This window comes from Cavia porcellus, unplaced genomic scaffold, assembly GCF_034190915.1.
Source record: "Cavia porcellus strain 051 isolate PalLab524CR breed Dunkin Hartley unplaced genomic scaffold, mCavPor4.1 scaffold_21, whole genome shotgun sequence".
NCBI lineage: Eukaryota > Metazoa > Chordata > Mammalia > Rodentia > Caviidae > Cavia > Cavia porcellus.
The window spans coordinates 42,132,493-42,153,883 of record NW_026947504.1 but is presented as its reverse complement, the minus strand read 5'-3'; the positions used below and the strand labels follow the sequence as shown (position 1 = coordinate 42,153,883).

General features: G+C 34.0%; 1 protein-coding gene across 10 annotated transcripts in view; it reads right to left on the bottom strand.

The window, feature by feature from the left end:
- Positions 1–21,391, bottom strand: part of Nbea (neurobeachin) — a 673,150-nt gene that overhangs the window by 95,184 nt on the left and 556,575 nt on the right. For all 10 annotated transcript variants that reach the window (XM_063232848.1, XM_063232849.1, XM_063232852.1 and 7 more), the window contains 4 exons: positions 20,644–20,761; positions 20,320–20,422; positions 11,362–11,477; positions 1,215–1,327 (listed from right to left, as the gene is read on the bottom strand). In XM_063232848.1, coding sequence (XP_063088918.1) covers positions 1,215–1,327; positions 11,362–11,477; positions 20,320–20,422; positions 20,644–20,761 — 450 coding nt within the window. The remainder of the gene's footprint in view (positions 1–1,214; positions 1,328–11,361; positions 11,478–20,319; positions 20,423–20,643; positions 20,762–21,391) is intronic.

Below are 21,391 nucleotides of genomic sequence, written 5' to 3'. Positions count from 1 at the left end.
AAAACTAGCTGTGAGAACCTTAAAATGTTGGCTAACTGATAATTTATGTCCCTTTAGTATTCGTAATACCACGACTAAAATTAGAAAGAGCTACTAATTAGAATTTGATAAGCAAGTTATGTAAAATAAAAGAGCTACAGAGTGAATGACATATTAGAATATCAAAAAATTAGTAACAGCCTTCAAAAACTGACCAGGAAATATTTCATGTGTAATAATAATAACTAATATGCTCATGAAATATTTGTATACGCCACAAACTATGTGAGTTTTTTTTTGTTTTTTTTTTACTAGGAATTGAACTCAGAACCTTGCACTTACCGGCAATGTTAGGTTCTTTAAATGTACGTGGCCCTTGACCATAACAAGTATTGTTATTCTTATGTTACATATGGGTTAAGAGAAATTGGCTGTAGGTAATACAGCTAGCATGGCAGAATACAGAATTTCAATGTGGACAGACCTAGCTTTCAAAGACAAGAGAAGTGGCTGGCGAAGGTATGCTGAGTTAAAAGCCATCTAGGGGATTAATTTTAAATTGGCTGCAATGATGCTTGCCTGACTCAAAGGACTGATACAGCCTTGTTCATGAACTCCTTACATTTTCTCCAGAAAACCACACATATGCACATATGCCTTTTAACCTTCTATGGATTCCTAAATCAGATAATAAAGTCTGGTAGAAAACAGAGGTAATTATAGAGACTTTCTTGTGAGTCCCTAAGGTCACTATATAGTTGAGACTAAAACACACCACATCACACACACAATTTAGAGGCTATCACCTTTTTGGCTTAAGGTAGTTCTTAGTTCTTTACTACATTTCAAGTAGTTTACTGTCCTATTTAAATTCCCTCTTGACAAAGAGGTGAACTACCCCTACATTTGATTTTTATTTCTTATTTTATTATGTTTCCTTTTCTTACCATTTTTAAAGGCCATATCTCTTGTATCAAAACAGACCCTTGACTTTCTTTTGATCTCTTTTTCTTTTCAGTATTAAACTTCCTATGTATCTCTTAAGACTAGATATTTAAAAGGGGTGTGTGTGTGTGTTTGTGTGTGTGTGTTATAGACAAAAATAATATGCCTCATTACATGCTACAGCACAGAAAAGATCCATCATCTCATTTTGTGCTAATTTTACATTTCTTACATGACCTTTAAACTACAGTCTTGTGGAGAAAGCTGCCTTCTATTTATTTACAAGTTACCTTTGACAAATCCCTGAAGTTTCCTGGAAGAGTCAGGTCCAGTTCTTCTGATTCATAGTTTGTTAACACCCAGGGAAACACGGGATATTGGTTCAGATCATTATATGTCCGTCCTAGTAGGGAAAAACAGATACAAATGTTTGTACACACTAATTGTTTACGAAGTAAGTTCTAGCCTATAAAACATAATTCAACTGCTGCATTTCAGAAGAATAACTTCTAGGATCCCTGGCTGACAGAAATCTGCTTCTGTTACTGTAACATTATCCTTGCTACAGTCAGCAGAAGACAGGCAAAGTGTTAGGTGAAGTTTCAGAGAACTGGGCTTCTGAGTGTGTGTCCCTTTGCTCACATTCTGTAGAGTTAGGTACTGTAAGCATTGAACCAAATTAATTTATGTAACAAATCTTTTATTGGTTAGCTTTATCTGTATATTATTTGAAACTCTGTGTAATTACAACAAACCTCCATATTGTTTTGCATGTGTAAGATGATGTGGGTGTGTGTTGTATATGGATACGTATACAATATATTACGAAGGAACAAAATGTACTGTATACAATATTGCTTCCACTTTGCACTTACAGAGAAGAGGGGAGAATCTGGTTAGGGCTTCCCTTTGTTCTCCCACCATAACATTCAGACAGACTCCTAGTTATATCTAATACATGTCATGGCTTACTGGTCTCCTCTTTACTTACGGATGCACATATTGAACCATTTTGCTTTTTAAAAAAAATCTGTGTGTGTTGTATACACTATCAAGAAATGTTTGTTGACATAATGAATACACAAATGATAAAATGGAGTAAAATTAGCCAGATTTTAAAAGATGAACAAACATAAGCTAAGTAAAAAAGAATCACACAATATTCTCTGTACAGGGTGAGGACTTTGCAAAGGCATTGGAGTGTGTGTAAGAACAGCACTGGGAATATATATGCTAACCTAGGAAAATGTTGCAGTCAGTTGAAATCTATCTAAATTCATATTTTTCTTACTAGCACTATTACTATACCTAATTCTTACTCAGACTGTAGCTCTCTTAGTTACATTTACAAATTGCTACAGGAATCGGCATCATTTCCTGATGATGAACAATATAATGTTTGCATCTATGCTATGTTATGGTATATGTGGTGTACCAAGAGTTGGAGTTCTTTTGTGAATGAAAAATGTACTGCTTGAGTACTACCATTGTTTTAAAATATAAGTTGTAAAATTCTAAACTTCAAATTTGATTACTGATGGTTCATATACACGCTAACCTGGGACACCTGGTTATTTTTATTATTTATTTATATGTTAATATATCCATAGAGGATAAATTGGTTAGGCAGAGGTATTTCTAGGATTCTAAGTGGGACCTGGAAAATTTATTTCTCTGCCATTTTCTTGGGAACTGATCTACTTAAAAATCTGTAAATTTAATAATAAAATCGACCTGTCAGTATATTTGTCATTTTCTAGAATAATGTCGTTACCATATATATGAAATGATACATGAAAATTAGATTTTACTTTGTTTTTAAAATTTGTATGATGTTTTATAACATATCATAAGATATGCCTGTCAAAATAAAACAAATTTAAAAACCAATTTATAACTATTTAAGTATTTGTATAGAATGCAAGTAATATAAAATAGATACCATATTTGATAGTCATTTAATAAAAATAAGCTACTAATAAAAAAAGTTACCATTTTTGAGCAAAAATACAAAGGAAGAAAAGCATCATTTTTAAAACACACATTCACCAAAAAATACACTCATACAAGATATTATGCTTATAGTCCTAATTCATGACTATCTGTCCTGCCTTGTTGAAAGTCACTTTTAATAATATTTGAAGTATTCTCTAAAAGTAAATGCTAAGGAGATTTTAATATTTAAATTATTAGAGTTTTTACAGCATCATTTAAACTGGAATAAACTTAATAAATGTAATTATAACCTGTTTTTAATAAAAATTTCCACAAAGGTCTAACAGGATGTCAGTATATATTTTTATTTAAATTTAAACTTCACAGTGTATTTAATGTCACGTGAAAGAAAAAGATTGATTAAGTAGTACTCTGGGGTTTTACATTCATAAGTTTTGATGAATTAGCATTATTCTTTTATTTTAGTAAACACTTTTTTGAATAAAAGTTGGTTTATTAAATTGTTCAAAAAGTAAAATTATTTCCAAGTAGTATCTTTTAGGTTCTGGCATATCTAAATATTTATTTAGCAACTGATTTCTTTTCTTTTTTGAGGATTGTTGATATTTAATAAATACACTTGTTCTGTAATCACTAGTCTTTCCTTTCCTACTAGTGATAAATACAGTACTTACATATATGCTAAATATATATAGCGATGTATATATATACAATATATAAAACCACATGGATGAGGGCTTTCCTAGAAGGTGAATATTAAGTATTGCAAGCCTATGACACTAATCTACTCAAACAATAAAAGTGAAGCACAGTAAATGAGATCTCAGAAGCAGTGGATGTTTCTTCATTTAAAAAAAAACTTTTTAATTAAACCATCCAATTTAATATTCTTATATGGCGCTTTAGTTTTGAAGGTAAAGTGATCTAGAGACAGCTGACAAAGAAATTATAACTTCAATTCCTTGGTGAAAATGTTAATGACAGCAAAATATTGTTTAATTAGATGATTGCAGCATCTGGATTAACACGCTTTAAGAGCGATGTTCCTGTGCTTGTCTGCTTCTTCACACTTTACAGACATTTTGTCATCTCTAGGTCATTAGGAAAGAATTTTTAATGATTTTTCTAGAAGCAAGCAGTTCAAGTTACATCTAATTAGATGACAATAATAAGCCCAACACATGCAGTAGCTAAATATATACATAATTAACTAGGGAGCGCTTGTTCATCACAGAGTAAAAAAGTGGAAAATGCTAAACAGGAGAAAAAGGTTGGGGTTGGGGAAGTTGTGCTGAATTCATTAGCTGATCATATGAAAACCATTCAAAAACCTTAAAAAATTCTCAAGTCTAACAGGATCCTTTATTCAAATCTATGTTAGCTAGCAATCACTCCAGGGTATTTTTTTTTAATAAATTCAAGAACGCCAAATTGTGACATCTTTCTCCTACTATTATTTAATAAGGTATAAAATTGAGGCATAGGGTTGTATCTTTCAGAACATGGTCAACAGAAATCAGGTCAAGTATGAGAATTAAAGGTTGAAATTACATTTTTAGTTGAATTCTAAGTATCATTAAACTTCTTTCATATAATCTTCCAAACTTCAATGTTCTGTGAAAAAACTCAAGTATTTAAAAAATCAGTTAATACATGATGCCTTGTTTCAAATTAGACTCTCGTACACTTTTAAAGACCAAGCCTTCAGAGGGTATTTTATGAAGTGGAAAAAGTAGATTCTGTATGTGTAGCTAATTCCCAATGATAACCCACAGAAAGGGAAAAACAGAAAAATAGTCAAAATGTCAAATGGAATGCTTATGGCTAGGCTTACAATTTTTCAAATTATACCTTTCCACATTCCTAGCTGTCCAAGTGAATATTTCTTAAACTTACTTAATACAATAAGGGAAAAATATGATTCACAAACTCATTTACAGGTTTTTATGTGAATATCTTTTAACAATATGGCTGTGAATATTTCATAAGCTTTTTACTATAGAGAGGAAAATTTGTATTTATATATATACTATATATTTATAGTATATATTTATATGTATAAATATATATAGTATATATACTACATATTTTTATATATATTATATAGTATTTACATTTATATATATATACTATACAAAGGAAAATGTGCTATTATGTACATATGTGTGTCCTTATACAAGCCACACACACACACACACATACACACTATATATATATAAATATATATATATATATATATATATATATAGAGAGAGAGAGAGAGAGAGAGAGAGAGAGAAAGAGAGAGGGAGAGAGTCAAAATATGCATTAGCATCAGAACACTGCTGCCATATGTTTTATAGAGTTGTTTTTAACGCGTCTGAAAGGAAAAAAGTAAAATGTGAGAGAAACTAAGGGAAAGAGAGTAAGATATAACTCATAAAATGTACTTTGTATTTCACATTAAAATAATATTGGGGGAGAAAGATAAATCTGAGAATATAAGACAGTGATCAAAATATAAACCAAAAATGTGAACTCTATTAAGTGGTATTGACCTAAACTTTTTACAGTATGAAGACAGAAAAGATTGTTTCATCTTTTCAATCAAATTCTAATTCTGCAACTATTCTTTTTAATACTGGAGGTTTCAAAAATCCTTAATTCAGCAATTCCAGTAAATGTTCACAGTAAATGACACAAATCATGCAAACCCTTACAAAGCATAAACATTAAATCAGTTTAATTTCATTAATATTCACTGAGCAAAATTGCTTTTCCTTTTAGTAACCTGATAATCTCATTGTGAAGATGAGATATAGACATACTATGATAAGGAGACAGTCTTACGTGTTAAAATATGTAGCAAAGACAGTGCTGTATAAGACTCACAAAGTTATGTGTGGAAATGTTTTTCAAAGAATACAGGTAAGGAGGAGCCATGCCCAAAGTGCGATCCTGGATCAGGGGCAATAGCATCAAGTAAATACTTGCACAGAAATGCCAATTCTTGTGTCTCACCCCAAAGCTAATGAGTCAGAACTTGCAGAGGCCCAAAGATCTGTGTTTTCACAAGTCTGACTCCAATGTGCTTAAGTCTGAGGAATAGGAAGAGTGGCTGCTGGGAGCACTGATGGCCGGGATGGTCAGCCGAGTCTCTCTCTGCAAGTCCCTACCATCAGAAGATAATGCTCATTTCTCTCTATCTCATGGTTTTTCCTACAGTGACCTCAGAGAGGAGATACCTAAGTAAAGCCTGGCCGCCTTCCTTCAAAGCAAAACAAAACAACAACAACAAAAAACTGAATAATTACTATCCCAACTCCAGGCATCCTGTGGATGTATGGAGGCTTTTTCTGCCAGTGGCAGCTGGTTGGGGCCAGACTACCAGTGATCAAATCTGACATCATCATCTCTCAATGCTACGAGCTGGGTACATTGTTTAACTACTCTGTCCTTCATTTCCTCATCTGTGAAGGTTAGGTAAGAACAGAACTTACCACTTGAGGCTGCTGCTGGAATTAAATGTGGAAATACACACAAAGCCCTCAGCTTTATCATTTGATGGGCATGTTATAAGTCCTATAATAAACATTAACTACTATTTAGCATTTTTTCTGAATGTTATCAATCAATAAAATTTTTCAAGAAGGAATAATGCAAAGATTTAATAAAGTAGTATTTGGATTATTTATTTTAGTAAGAAAACATGAATGGAAAAATATTACTTCTCACAATTCATGGAAACAGGCATTTCTAACTACAGTTCTAAGAAAAATTTAACCTTGATTTGTGTAAAACTTCTCTATAAAGCCATTGGTCAGATATTCAGCACTTCTGCTCAGTGTACGATGCTACTCCCACTTAGAACTTCAGGATGATAAGTGAGGAATTAATAGAAATCTATCTAGGGAAATATTTTAGGAAATTTATATTCATTTTTTTTACTGTCATCCTACTTATATTCATTTTATGTGGATGGTCATTGATGCCTAGTAAAATCCTTGAAGAATTAAAGGATTAAATAATTAGATAATTAAAAAGTTAAAGAATTAAATTCATCTTTTTATGAAGCTTTTCGTTTTTTTTTCAGGCTAGTCTCAAACTCACTAGATAGCTCAGGCTGGCCTCACACTTGCAGAAATCCTCCTGCCTCAGCTTCTTGAGTGCTGAGATTATAGGGGCAGGCCACCACAGCAGAGGCTCTTTGCAGATTTTCTTGAGTAGACTATGTCACACTACCCTCTCATGTCTCTAAACTCGAGTACTTAATTACATATTTTATCGTATGTTTGAAATGTTTTATATGCAAGTTTTGTTCTGATAATTAGATCTTAAATGACTAGAGCAATGCTGACCAAACTTACTGCCTCAGCGCCAGTTAAAGCACTTAGTGATACTGAAAGTCAAGTAGCAGATTCAGCTCCTGACGGTAGGTCTAGCAATCTGTAACTCTAATGAGTTCCCAGGTGGCATGGGCGCTGCCTGACGAGCCATACGCTGAGAACCAATGAACCAGCACAACTCACAGTGGCTCACGCTTTTGTACCTTATCCACAGTGTAATACACAGTACTGACGTTATCCATAGTGTCACTTGCTTCTTTCACTTGAGGCCAACTGCACTGCCACTACTCTCAACTAAGTCTCCAGCCCATATTTTCCTTTTGATTAGTTTTTGAAGTGCTTTCTTGATTATATTTCAAGTCCCAATTGAAATGTCATCTATAAGAAGCTTTCTGATCCCTCAGTTATGAGTAATGACTTCAAATACACTCCTGTTACAGTAGTCAGCACTTTTAACCGGAACTGCTGGTGTATACAACAGTTTTTCAGACGACACTGATCTCTTCAAAGGTAGCATACACATTTGCTTCTGTAGTCAGTGCAAATTAGAGTGTGATGCACAGTAAGGATGCAGTAACTACTAAAAGAATGAGCAAACTGACATTTCATCTTCACTTCTGTCATACCGACTTCATAGTTCTAACATTAAACTACTTCATGTGACATATAAGTATCACTTTAACTTTGCTAAAGCTCCACATTGTGTTTCTCTCACTGTAAAAGTAGGCTGACGTTCCTAGGCATCTGCCTGGCAAGCGCGAGGTCGTGAGTTCGATCCCCCAGTCCAAAAAAAATAGTCCAATTTCTACAAGCCTCTTTACTGTTGGGGAATGACCCATACTTCTAATATTTTTTATTATTCTGTGATCCAGCTGAAGTATGATACTTCTGTTTACAAAATGCATTCTACATATACAACTGACAGAAATGAGAAAACCTCTACTCTTCATTTTTCCCAAAACACATTTTTAAATTCTCCTCCTCTGCTAGCTGTTACAGCTTTCACTACTTATAGAAGTTATTCAGGTCTTCACATCAGTTGTTTTAAAACATTCTCTTATTTTTGTATAGTTTTTTTTTTTAACATATCTAGCTTGCAAGAAATCTAAGCCTCTGTTTTACACTTTTTTTTTGTCTAATTGCTTTAGTTTGGTTTTAACAATTGTAAATAAAGTACCTAAGAAATTCTTTTAAAAATTTTGAAGAGCTGTACATTCTTTACGTCAACAACAGAAACAGGTCCCACCGATTCAAAGAAAAGAAAACACTTTAAAATTTCTTTATGGTCTATAAACTCTAGCTCAGACACACAAAGCTATACAAAGGCCTCTATATTGTTCAGATACAATTTTTAGAAGGGATTAGAATGTTATCTCTATCCAGATTCAGACAAAGAGATTCCCAGAAAGCAAGAGCATGAAATGGGTGGTAGTTATAGGTGGCACTGTACCTTACTGTAGGAAATCTAGTTAACCTGAGTAAAATGCACTGGGGAGAGATGGCAACTGGACAAGTCCCTTGAAACAACGACCTGGAGAACACTATCAGGAGGGTAGAGAGAATCCCGTCCTATCTAAAGTAGAGCCATTTAATATAACTGTGTGCTAGACTGGAGTGAACTGCAAGTGAGATGTCACCCTGTTTTCCAGTTTTTATATCTAACAGCCCCAAACAGCTGGCACAGCCAAGAGGGAAAATACAACACAGCATAAACTTCATTAATGGTAGTCACTGAGTCTTAACACATCTTTCAAAATACATAATACTGAACTTGACACAGGGAATATAGAAAACACGAGGCAACCAAATGTAAAAAGAATATTGTCCTGAGAAACCAGGTAAAGAAGCATGCAGCTGAAAATACTACATTGCATGAAGAATAAATTTTTAATAGGTTGAAATGTTAAATAAGCAGAAGGCATAGGACTCAAAAACTGAGGAGTTGATCTGACTTCTGGCTGGCAAATCATATTTGTAAAGATAAGCAATGAATAAAGATAAAGTTGAACTAAATTTTTAATTTCATATAGGAGAGATTACAAATTATTCATTTTTGTGTTAAGAATCAGAGATACAGTATAACAGATTTCTAAAAATGTAAACATATCCCTAGGAGAACTAATAAAAGATGCCTACATTCAAAATCACTATGGAGGTTGGCAAAAATTATTAATGTGGGGGCCAGAGACATAGTTCAGTAGCACAGGGCCTGCCTGGCAAGTGCAAGGTCCTGAGTTCAATTTCCAGTACCAAAACAAAACAAAATTATTACTATGATAATAACCAAACCAAACCAAAATACAAAAAGCAAAACAACAACAATGAATATTAAAAACATAACACCAAACAAGGTGGTATAATACCAAACACATCAATTATCATGATAGATGAAAATACGTTAAACATTACTGTGAAAGATAAAACATCTAAGAAGTAGAACATGAAAATGCAGGTTATGATTTAGGGCACAAAGATGGCCAATCTTGGATTCCCTCTCCTCTTTGCCTTTGAAACTTACATTTCTTCTGCTATTAACGCTGTTTACCTAAGTAGAGTTGGCTCTCCTTATTTGCATGTTCTGAATCCAAACATTCAACACACCATGTATCAAACATATATATATAAAAATAATGTATGACTTAACATGTAGTTTTTTCTTATAATTGCTTTATAACAATACAGTATAATGACTATGTTATATAGCATTCAAATTGTATTAAGTATTATAAATATCTAGAGATATTTAAACTACATGGGAGAATGTGTATATATTGGACAAATACTGTATCATTTTATGTAAAGGACTTCAATGTTGGCGGATTTTGATACATACAAGGTGAGGTGGAGATCTCAGAACCAGTCCCCTCAGATACCAAGGGATTACTGCAAAAGCAACTAAGTTCCTTAAGTTTCAAGTATTAAAGTTCATTCTATTGATATTTTATACCCATATTTTATACATACTATTTTAACTAGCACATTATATATATATATCATATATTATATAACATTATATACATATATAATATGTGCTCTCTATATATAATGTGCTAGTTAAAACAGTATAACGTATTTCTGTTAATTTTAAGGAAAATTTTCCGAGATATGAAAGAATATATGAATACATGAATGCATGTACGTGTATATATGAAAATATTAACATGAAACTCCAAAAACGTTGTAACACTTCAAATAACATTATCCCTTTTTGTTAATGAGTCATGTTCTCCTGCTTGTTTAATGTTTCTACATCATCCATATTTAATATGACTATCATGCCTACATTCGTACATATGGTAGACTAAAATATAAAATTATTGTGTAATTGTCCTTTTAAAGCTATTCAGAGCAGAACATGACTCTAACTTCAGGGTTGTAAGTATTCATTCATAACAAAACAAAAACTGTATGCAAACACATTATGTGGCTAAGTGCATTTCATTGTAAAAAGTTTTTGTATAACTGATTTATAGAAGCAAACACAGTAATTCAATATGAATAAGGGCTTTTGGAGCTCAATTTAACAAAAAAGAATGAGGCAGTTTAGTCTTCTAGACATGTATTTAACCACTGAGAGCCACTGATACAGCAAAAAGAAAACCAAAAAAACAAAAAACAAAGCCACTATACTACCTCCTTTTAATTTACAAGGATAGTAAACACTGAGATTGATGGCAGTTACTTATCATTTAGAAAATATAATCTGATTTTTATTTTTATATGAAGATTTAAAAAAAAAGATGCTGTAACCTAATCATGCCATAATCCAGGTGACAGCTATACTAGACAGAATCCTCTTGTTAAAATTCTTCTGTCTTGCTGCTATTGCTGAGAATGACAAAGTAGTGAAATTACATTTTCCCATTATTATTTCCAGACACTCTCTGGCAATGTTTTGTTGATTCTAATAAACTTTCAGACCAAGCTGTCAGCAAAGGAAATGGCAGAAGGAGAGCAAAGAAAAGCCCCTTCAACAATAAATGCATCTAAGATCTTGGTATTAGCTTTACAATTTCTGATAAAGTTTAATGCAAGTACTTTTATATTTATTCTAATGCTATGTTTGAATTTCAAAGAGAAAAAAGTATCACATCAATCATTACCAATATTTCTGATGAATACAAACATTATGAACTAAAATAATGAGATGTCTTACCTGCTATCGTATTGAGAAACATCAAATATTCAAAGTTTGAAATTTCTCTCCTTTGCCAGCGCTGAGTCATATTGGAAGATTTATAAAGCTGCCGAGGAGTGGCCAATGATATCCTCCTAAAAATAAAACATCGTAACAATCATAGTCTCTTTTAACTCACAACTTTTAAAAATCCAATATTAACATATTACTATACTATGTGCCACACATAATGTTATATTATATTGTATTATAAAGCATATATGTATATATAGTTATATAAAAACTATATAAAAATATATTTTAATTGTTGAGATTATCAGTGTTTTAGAATTCTATTATAGTAAAATAATTACCCAGGATAAGTCAACTTGAAAGCAATTCTATTTCTTTTCATTTTTTAAAATTTTATTTTAAAGTGAGTAAAACTAAACAGAACAAAACAGAACAAAGTAGATCAGAAGAAAACAATGTAAGTAACACAGATTTCAAAGCAAGAATCTCACTGGCTATCATATTGTTTCTTGCTTTCTTCTAAATAGTTGTACATATCTTCACACACAACAAAATAGTATTAAACTGATCCGAACAGGATGATGAAGGCGTTATAGGCCTTCAAAACCAGACAATAGGGAAATCAACAATGGATGCTATAATGTCTCTCTTGTTCTCTTCAAAATAGCTGTCCATACCTTCATGTATGTTGAAATTAAACAATACAAAACAGACTAAAACCATTCTGAACAAAGAATAATAATATTGCTGGATTTCACAGCATGATACTATGGAATCAGCACTGGATAACATAGTGTCTCTTTTTCTTGGAAGTAGCTGTTCATTTCATTGTGTATTATATAATTGATTCTCATAAACTGTTTAGGAGAAGTTCTATGCATGTATGAGCCTGTACATGTACACCTATCCTTTTTGTATTAGAGGGAAAGACAAAACAAAACACACAAATAACAATAGCAAAGAGCCCAAAACACTGACAAAACAGGCTGTCCAAACAAGGTAGTAGGAGTGTAACAGGGTTGTTATTTTACATAATGATCTTCAAGAGTTCCTCAGATCACCATACAATAATATGTACAATTTTTCCAATCCTATGAATAGCAATTTTTTGTTCCAAGAACTTACAGAATTTGAAGCACAATCATCTTAGCTACCTTGTGCGTTTATATAATTTTATATATTTTTTCCTTCCTTTTTCTTTTTCCTCATTTTCCCTGACATATTATTTTCCCCCCTTAAGCAGATTCTTATCCTTTCACTGTATTTATTGAGTATTTTGTATTTTATGTACTCTTACCATTTCTTATACTAGGGAGACTATACGGTATTTACACATGTAAGTTTGATTTATTTCACTTATGAGTTTGGTCTCGAGTTGCATCCATTTACTTATAAATATCTCAGCTGATCACTCTTTATAGCTGAGTAGTACTCCATTGTATAAAAGTACGACATCTTTTTTATCAATTTCTCAGCTGATGGGCATTTAGGTTGTTTCCAAGATCTGACTATTACAAATAGTGCTGTTATAAACATGGGTGGACATATATCACTGTGATACGATGCTTTGAATTCTTTTGGGAATATGCCCAGAAGTGGAATAGCTGGGTCAAACTGAACTTCCAATCCTAGCTTTTTGAGAAATCTCCAGACTGACCTCTACAGTGGTTGTACCAGTCTGCACTCCCACCAACAGTGCAGGCGAGTTCCTTTTTCCCTGAAGATCCTCCAGGATTGTCACTGACAGTACTTTATCCTGGCCATTCTTTCTGGAGTGAGATGGAATCTCAGTGTGGTTTTAATTTGCATTTCTCTAATGACCAATGATGCTGAACATCTGAATAGGTTTTTTACTTCTGTTTTTAGATTGATTCCTAAGTATTTCATTTTTTGAATGCTATTGTGAAGGGTGTGAGTTCTCTTACTTCTCTCTGTGATTTTGTTGTTAGGGTATAGGAATGCTATTGATTTTTGAGTGTTGACTTTGTATCCAGCTACATTACTGAATTTATTTATTATACCTAGGAGTCTTTCAATGGAGCTTTTGGGATCTTCTATGTAGAGTATCATGCCATCTGTAAATAATGATAATTTAACTTCGTTTTCTATCCTTATTCCTTTAACTTCTCTCATCTAATTGCTCGGCTAGTATTTCCAGCACTATGTTGAACAGGACTGGTGATAATGGACATCCTTGTCTTGTTCCTGATTTTAGGGTAAAGGCTTTCAGGTTTTGGCATTTAATATGCTGCTGGCTGTTGAGCAATCCTATTTCTAATACTGTATCTGGAGAGGTGTATTTATAAATAAACAAGAATGCAAAAGAATGCCATAATCAAAATCAAGGTGGGGTTTTTTGAGAGGTTCTTGCTTTTTTTGCTAGTACATGTTTGTAGTACACTGTGTTCACATTCTTTCTGCAGAGCTGCTACATGTACACAAACTACTTCCCTTTTATCCTTATTTTTTTGTACAAGGGATCGAACTCATAACCTCGCAGACACTTACACCACTGAGCTAAATCTCCAGCCCCCTTTTATTCTCTTTGCTTCCTCTCATTTCTTGATCCCCTTCACATTTGAGAAGGGGTTATTATTTTTGTTTATTATTTTTGTTTACTCTTTATTTATGATATGGTTTCTCATTTAAGAGAAACGGTGATTTTTAAACAATTTAGAAAATTTATTCCATGCCAATAAACTAGGTAGGTATTTATTGAATGAGGTGTCTGCTTGCAGACATTTGACTTAAATCTTACTTAACAATCGTGGCTGACACTAAACTTTTTACACCTACCCCATGCCTACAGTGTGCACACATGCACAGCCTACAGCCACACAGTACACAGCCCTCTAACTATTACAGGCAGCTAAACCAGACAGAAAGTAATAGGCAGCCAGAGAGATACTGCGCTCTCAAGGAAGTCAACAGAAAAGTAAAGACACAGAATGCGGCTGGAAGCACATCTGAGAAGGCAAAACCCCAAGATAAAGATGCAATGGCCAGACACGCACACTTCCCTAAGGGACAAGCACAATTTAGGACTATACTATAATTAGTATCACCTGGCCCATTAAGTCCAAATATGCATCAGACATCTGGTTGGGTGACCAGAACATCTGGACCCATCTATTTGCAAAAAATGTCACAGATAAGCCCAGGTTGATGTCAGTCACTGCTACATGTCCAGCTTCCCTACTGGATCAATATTAGCTATACACAAAATCTTATTGTAACTTTGTTGTATAATTATCCCTGACAAAGGCCTTGGTGGCAACTGATTTGGGACCTTCTCTTAACTTCCTTTTGTCTTTTGGAATTCATTCTTTGATTTTGAAATACATGAATTTAGCATATCTGACATCTAGCAGGGTGGGAGTTACATTTCTCCTGCATCATAATGAAGTTATAAATAATGGAGACCTCTGAAAAAACATACAGGTCCAGAAGATGGTGTCATTATTTACGTCAGTGGCCCCCATGCCTCATGAATTATGGACTTGACCAAATCTAGCATTTGTACTTGGTTCATTGTCTCAGACTGGTGGTTAGGGTGGTGTGAGTGTTTTACCTGCCCAGGGGACGAGCCAGGATACGAAGTAAAGGCAGGAAGAAAGTGTGCCTGTCTCTCTCTCCCTTGCTGGTTCTCTTGCTGTTTGCAGCCAGCCATGAATGGTGGCCCGCCATGCTACCCTTCTGGTTGGAGCCAACTGAGTATGGACTGAAACCTCCAACAACTGTAAGAAACTTTTCTTTTCCTAACTTTTGGTGTCAGGTATTTTGTCTCAACAACAATTAAAAAGTAACTAAGACAAATAGGGAATTATAATTGCTTTAAGGCATAAACCATGAAACTTCAAGTTATAATATTTTCCAGGTTTAAAATATTTATCTAAAAGTAACAAAAGTTAGTAGAGCCTGAAAAGTATGGCAGAGATACTGAGATTCTAAAATGATCAACGAATGTTAACAAAGTTTAAAAATTAATGGTATTCTTAGTACTAAATCTCAGTAGTTTTTTTTTTTTAAGGTGCTCTTTGGCTAGGAGAAATACTTAATGGTTCTATTTATTAAGGAGTAGCCTACATAACTCAATAATTAGTTAATGTCTGCTACGGTTTGGATTTGATGTGACTGTCCCGTAAAGGGTCATGTGTGAGAAGCTTGCTTTGTTGCATGGTGGTGTTGAAATAGGAGACCTTTAAGAAGTGAGGCCTTGTGGACTGCCCTGGGAAGGGACTAATGCTTCCCACAGCACAAATGCGTTAGTTCTCAAGAGGACAGGTTGTTACAGTAATGCAAAGCCATTTCTTACGGTTGGCCCCTTCTCACCACTTCCTTTTCCGTTTCTCTGCCACGTCGTGATGTAGCCATGGGGCCCTTGGTGGAAACTGAACAGACGAAGCCACCTGATCTAGGACTCTGAGTCCCCTAACCATGACCTGAATAAACCTCATTTTTTTATAGAGTCTCTAGTATCAGGTATTCTGTGTAGCGATACAAAACAGATAATGAGAACATCTTAACAATGAAGTTACTATTTGAAAATAAACACTCATACACTGCAAGAAAAATAACACTTGTCTTTTACCCTTGATCACAGTTACTAATGGGGTATTTGCACCTGTGGAGCAGTGATGTTTCTCAAACCTTGTAATCACATCTGACACTACTCCCTCCATCTACCCTGTGGCATTCCACTTTTTCATGGAACTTCTGTTGTGTAACTCCTTAACCATCCAACACCACTTTCACAAAAATGTCATTGAAAAGAATGAATGCTATACTGAAACTTATAGGTTAAAAAATATTATGTATCGGGGCTGGGGATTTAGCTCAGCGGCATAAGTGCCTGCCTTGCAAGCGCGTGGTCGTAAATTCAATCCCCGGTACCAATTTAAAAAAAAAAAAAAAGATTGGAAAAAATATTATGTATCATAGTACATTTCAATTCATCAATTTTATAAATAAAGGGTATATTCTTTGTAAATGAACACTCTAGTAAAGTGCTAAATAAACTGAGTGACTGACTTGATAGAAAATATATTAACCAAAGAGTAGTAATCAGTATGAGGTCTAGAAAATGGACATGTGTTTGCCAATAGTGATTTCTTTGTCACTGAGAAAGGTATCGTCTTAAGGATCATGTTAGTTATCTTGATAAAGGACATGGAGTAGGAATTAAGAATGTGAAAAAGATGCATAACTCATCTAAATCTAAGTTTTCCTACTTGTAAAATGAGATAAGAATCTCACTGCTTTAGGATTGTAGTTGTTTTAAGAACTAAATGAAATAATTATGAACTAAAACACAAAGTACAGTTTGTAGATCACGGGAAATAGTGAGTAAAAAAGAGGCATGACATTAATTAACTAAAGGGCATTTGTTAGTCTATATTAGCTTACAGGAAATAGTTCTTTTGTTCTAAATCACTGCTCAGTAGGCAAGGATCTGATTTGTAATTTGATCCATCTTCTTGGTGGGCTTGCCCAAGAATTGACTAAAATGATTCTGGAGTCAATTATTCTGGTAGTATGCCTGCATTTGAATTTGATAATGTTTTGTTGTCTAAAATTAGTATCTTAGGATTTTGGCTTAGAGTTCCCTAAAGAAAAGTAAGTTTGTTTAACTGATAAAATCAAATGTGAAGAATGGAAAGAAAGAATGTATTTCTAGACATTTTTTGTGGTTTATTAAGACACTAGAGAGTTTTTACCTATAAGAAACAGGTGCCATCCCTTCTTCCACAATTCTCTATTAAAGTCCATACAATATGTAAGTGCATGCTTATCAATGGATATCTATTTACTTGTCTACTTAATCCGTATGTATGTGTGAACATGCATGGAGATAGTTTATAAAGTATCTTACTTTAGCCTCTCGCAGTCTCTCAAATGTCTTTGCAAAGATATTGCCCCTATTTTGCTTGCCTAGCGTTACTCATTCTTCAACCAGCACTGAGCTCCCGCTAAATACTAAGCTCTCCTATCGTCACTCAGTCTGTAAGTGGCAGGTCTAAGCCTACGTTCAACACTCCTCCCCAACGTACTCTGCCAGTTCTAAGACTGCATGTCTTAGGAAATAAACAAAGATAGGATGGCTTTATGAAATGAAGAAAAATTATTGATAATTTATTTTGCATTCAGTTTTTCTATCCAGTATGCCAATCTTCTAAAAGTAAAAAAAAAGAGACCAAATGTGCTTAAAAAAGAATGAGACTCATAATATGCAAGGAAGACAGGAAAAGAACTCCCGGCTGCTTTAAATGAATTCAGGTTCAGACAAGCCCAAGAGCACCGCAGGAAATGGCGCACCCCAGCTAGAAGGCCTCTCAGTGATCTTAGAAATGATGGTCATTGAGGAAGATGTGAGGAAGCAGGAGATTACCTCTAAAAATGACAAAGTTAGAGCTCTTAGTGAGTTCTTAATGTTCCTTCCTGGAAAAATTCTTGAATTGATGATTAAACGAATAGTTTGCAAGCACTAGGGAAAGGAAACAGCGACTACTCTGAGTCAGCTTCAATTCAATAAGAACAAGTCTTGCAAAACTAACCTCATTTTCTTTGATAGATTAAATGGGTTTTTCTTTGACCTATATTTTATATAACTACTTCATCTACTAATGTCTTACTTTAATCTTATCATTCTACTAGCAAATATCTTGAGCATGTCCACACACGTCAGTGAATTGTTCTTGCACTGCAAGCTTTAAGAGAACAGATAAGATGTAATACAAGGGAACTCCAGTTGAATAGCACTTAAAAAACACTTCTGCAATTAGGCCCTGTGCTGGGTGCTATAGATTAAAAGAGAAGTGAAACACATGCCCTGTCTGTAAAATGTCTGTAACGTAGTTAAGATACACAAAGAACTGGCTTTCCTTTCCGCCCAGGTAGGACCCAGCAACAGCCCTCAGGGATACTGTCCTTATGCTGCTGTTTGTCTACTCCCTGTTTTTTTCCTCAACAGAAACTCTCTTGTTTTGCAGTTAAGATGTGACAAGAAGTCAGAGGTATATTTTTCATAAATTCTAGAAACTCACAGGCGTAAGTGAGCAAACTTAGTCCTCATTGTTTAAGAGGTGGGAAATTGATCCCATGCCAGCCAACAGGACTTACAAGATACCAGAGGTCTTAAGAAAAATACTCCTTAAAACAGAGAAGCTTAAGGAGAAATTCTCTGTATCTTTTTCATACTTTTGCATAGTTGTGTGAAGACGTGGTATCTGAAATAGTAGTGGAGATTTTGTGAACACAAAGCTGATTTAAGAGTCCTGATGTCACTGAATCTGTGGACCTAAAACTACCATTATCTTAACTCAATATCTTTTATATTAATGTGCACACATGTTTATAGCAGCACAGTTTATAATAGCTAGATCTTGTGAACAATCTAAATGTCCATCAATTGAGGAACAGATATAAAAGATGTGATGTTTCTATATAATGAAATACTATTCAGCCATAAAGAATGATAAACTGGACATTTTCATTAGGCAAATGGATGTGCCTTGAAAACATGCTTATTAATGAAATAAACGTCACACATGCATAGTCACTGCATTGTTTCATTAGTATGATAAGGAAAAAACATGTATTTTGTCCCAGAGAAACTCACGTCAGCCAAGCAATGACTCAGGCCACACCTGCTTTCACTTTAACCCACTGTGAGCCATTCCAAGCTGACTTTTGGATACTTTAAGGCATTTTTGATATGCGATAAGGGTTTTTGCATGTGGACATCCAGCTGTTCCAGTATATTTACTGAGGATGCAATCCTTTCTCCACTTAATTGCTTTTGCACCTTTGCCAGAAATCAAACGTCTGTTACATGGGTATCTATTTTGAGACTTTATATTGGTACTTTAGTTTGAAGGACTTTATTTTGGTGGTTTGTCTACCTTGATATCAATGCTGTTTTGTCATGACTGGTGTAACTTTGGGATAAATCGTGGGACTGGGGAGGTTTGGAGCTCTAATTTTGTTCCTTTATCAAAGTTGTTTAGATTATCCTGAGTCTTTTTTATTTTTACAGAAATGTAGGAATCAAAATGTTAATCTATATGAAAAATGATGTTGACAGTTTGATAAGGGATTGTGTTTTCTGGTCTTTAATATTTTCTTCTATTTGTTTTTGTTTCATTTTGTCTTTTATTTTTAATTTTAAAAAAGCTAAAATAAATGGAAATATTTCCCCAGAAAAAATATATTAAACACACAATCACACACATACAGAGAGAGGGAGACAGACAGACAGAGAGCGCAAGAGAGCTAAAAACCCCTACAAGTAGTATTTAAAAACTATACCGTGATTAACAGCTGTTAACCTCAGTAAAGTCTAAGAGTTTTATTACTTCAATAAAAAATTTATGGATAGTTTTAAAAACATAATTTAGACCCAAGAGCAGTGATGCATGCCTACAGTTCAAGCTACTTATGAGGCTGAGGCAGGAGGATTGCCAAATTTGAGGCCAGCTTGAGTAAGTAAGTCTCGGTCTCGAAATTTAAAAACATTTTAAAAGGGCTAGGGATGTAGCTTAGAGGTAGAGTGCTTGCCTAACACATATAAGGTCAGGGTTCAATCCCCAATACTGCAAAGAAAAAAAAGACCCCCCCCAAGCATAATTTATATGTTATTATGCAACAATTAATCACAAACATTTTGAGGCTTGCGGCTTGTTTCCTGTAAGTTTTAACAGGAAAAATTTCTTCCTTTATGATTATATCTATGATATGAGACCAAGTTTTTACTTACTCATTTAGATCTGTGTTAAAATTCTACCTTAATTAGTCATTCTCAAGAGACCTGTTTTTATAACCTCTTTTCCTATAAATAGTCCACAAAGAAAGAAAATTTCTTGATCCTCGGAATAATTAAAATGATGCAACCACATTTACATTTCGTAACACTGAGACTGAAATATGTGAACAAACCATAGATAATGTGTAATATGATATAATTACCTTGCTTGTGGCAGTCCATAGCTGGTCCCAACTCCAACTCGAGGCAAGCTATAAACAACTTTTTTTACTGTTGCTTGATCAGGGAAATTAAACATAACCGAGGCTGTGGTAAGAAGAAAAGAACACAATTTAGAAAACCACAGGAAAAGTAACCATCAATTTAAGAAATCATGTAATTTTGTTCAGTGATAGCATACCAAAGAGAAATACAGTGGAATAAAAAAGGATACCACAATATGACTAGTAAATGACTAGTATGACTAATAAATGACTAGTAGCCAAACACAAGCCCATTGTTCACTCAAAGTATGTAAGAGAACTTACTGCGATTTGCCATAAATACTTCCAGAGCAGTGTTTTGAAGGAGATAACGTCTTGAAAATACAGCGCGTATCTCACTGAACATCCATTTTCCGTGAAGTCCCTCAGTGTATGCAAGAACCTACGATAAACAGTTAAAGGAAAGTAACAATTAATAAAATATGCACTCAAGTCTCTTAGTCCTTTACTGGTCAGTGTTCTGAGGTCCTTCTTGGTCATGAGCTCTCTCAACGTTGTCAATAATTTGATGCTATACATGTGTGAAGTGTAAGTGAATTTACATGAACATAGTTGTCTTACAAGAAAAATGGAGTGGAAAAAATTATATGTTTAAGGTAACCCTGTCATTGCAAACAGAAAATATATTAATGTGTTCAAGTCTTGCACATAATTAATTGAACTTGATGATCACCTGTGACATAAAAAGGGTGACTGAAAAATGCAGTGAATGTTTAAATTTTTAAAAACTTATTATAGTAAAAGACATACTGCCATCTCACCCCTCGCTATACTCCCCTGCTCCCTTTGAATACACTTATACCATCATTGCGGATACCTGTGCAATCAGCTGTGGATGTCTTCATTCATGTCATTTTTTTTTTAATTTTAAAGAGAAAGAAATAAAATTTCAAAACAAGATAGTAACAATGGTTAATACATTGCATATTGTTATCTTTAACTTAGTTACTCAAGAGTATCAGATATCTGTCTTTAATTGTCCAAAACATATTAGCACAAACTTTTCAATGAA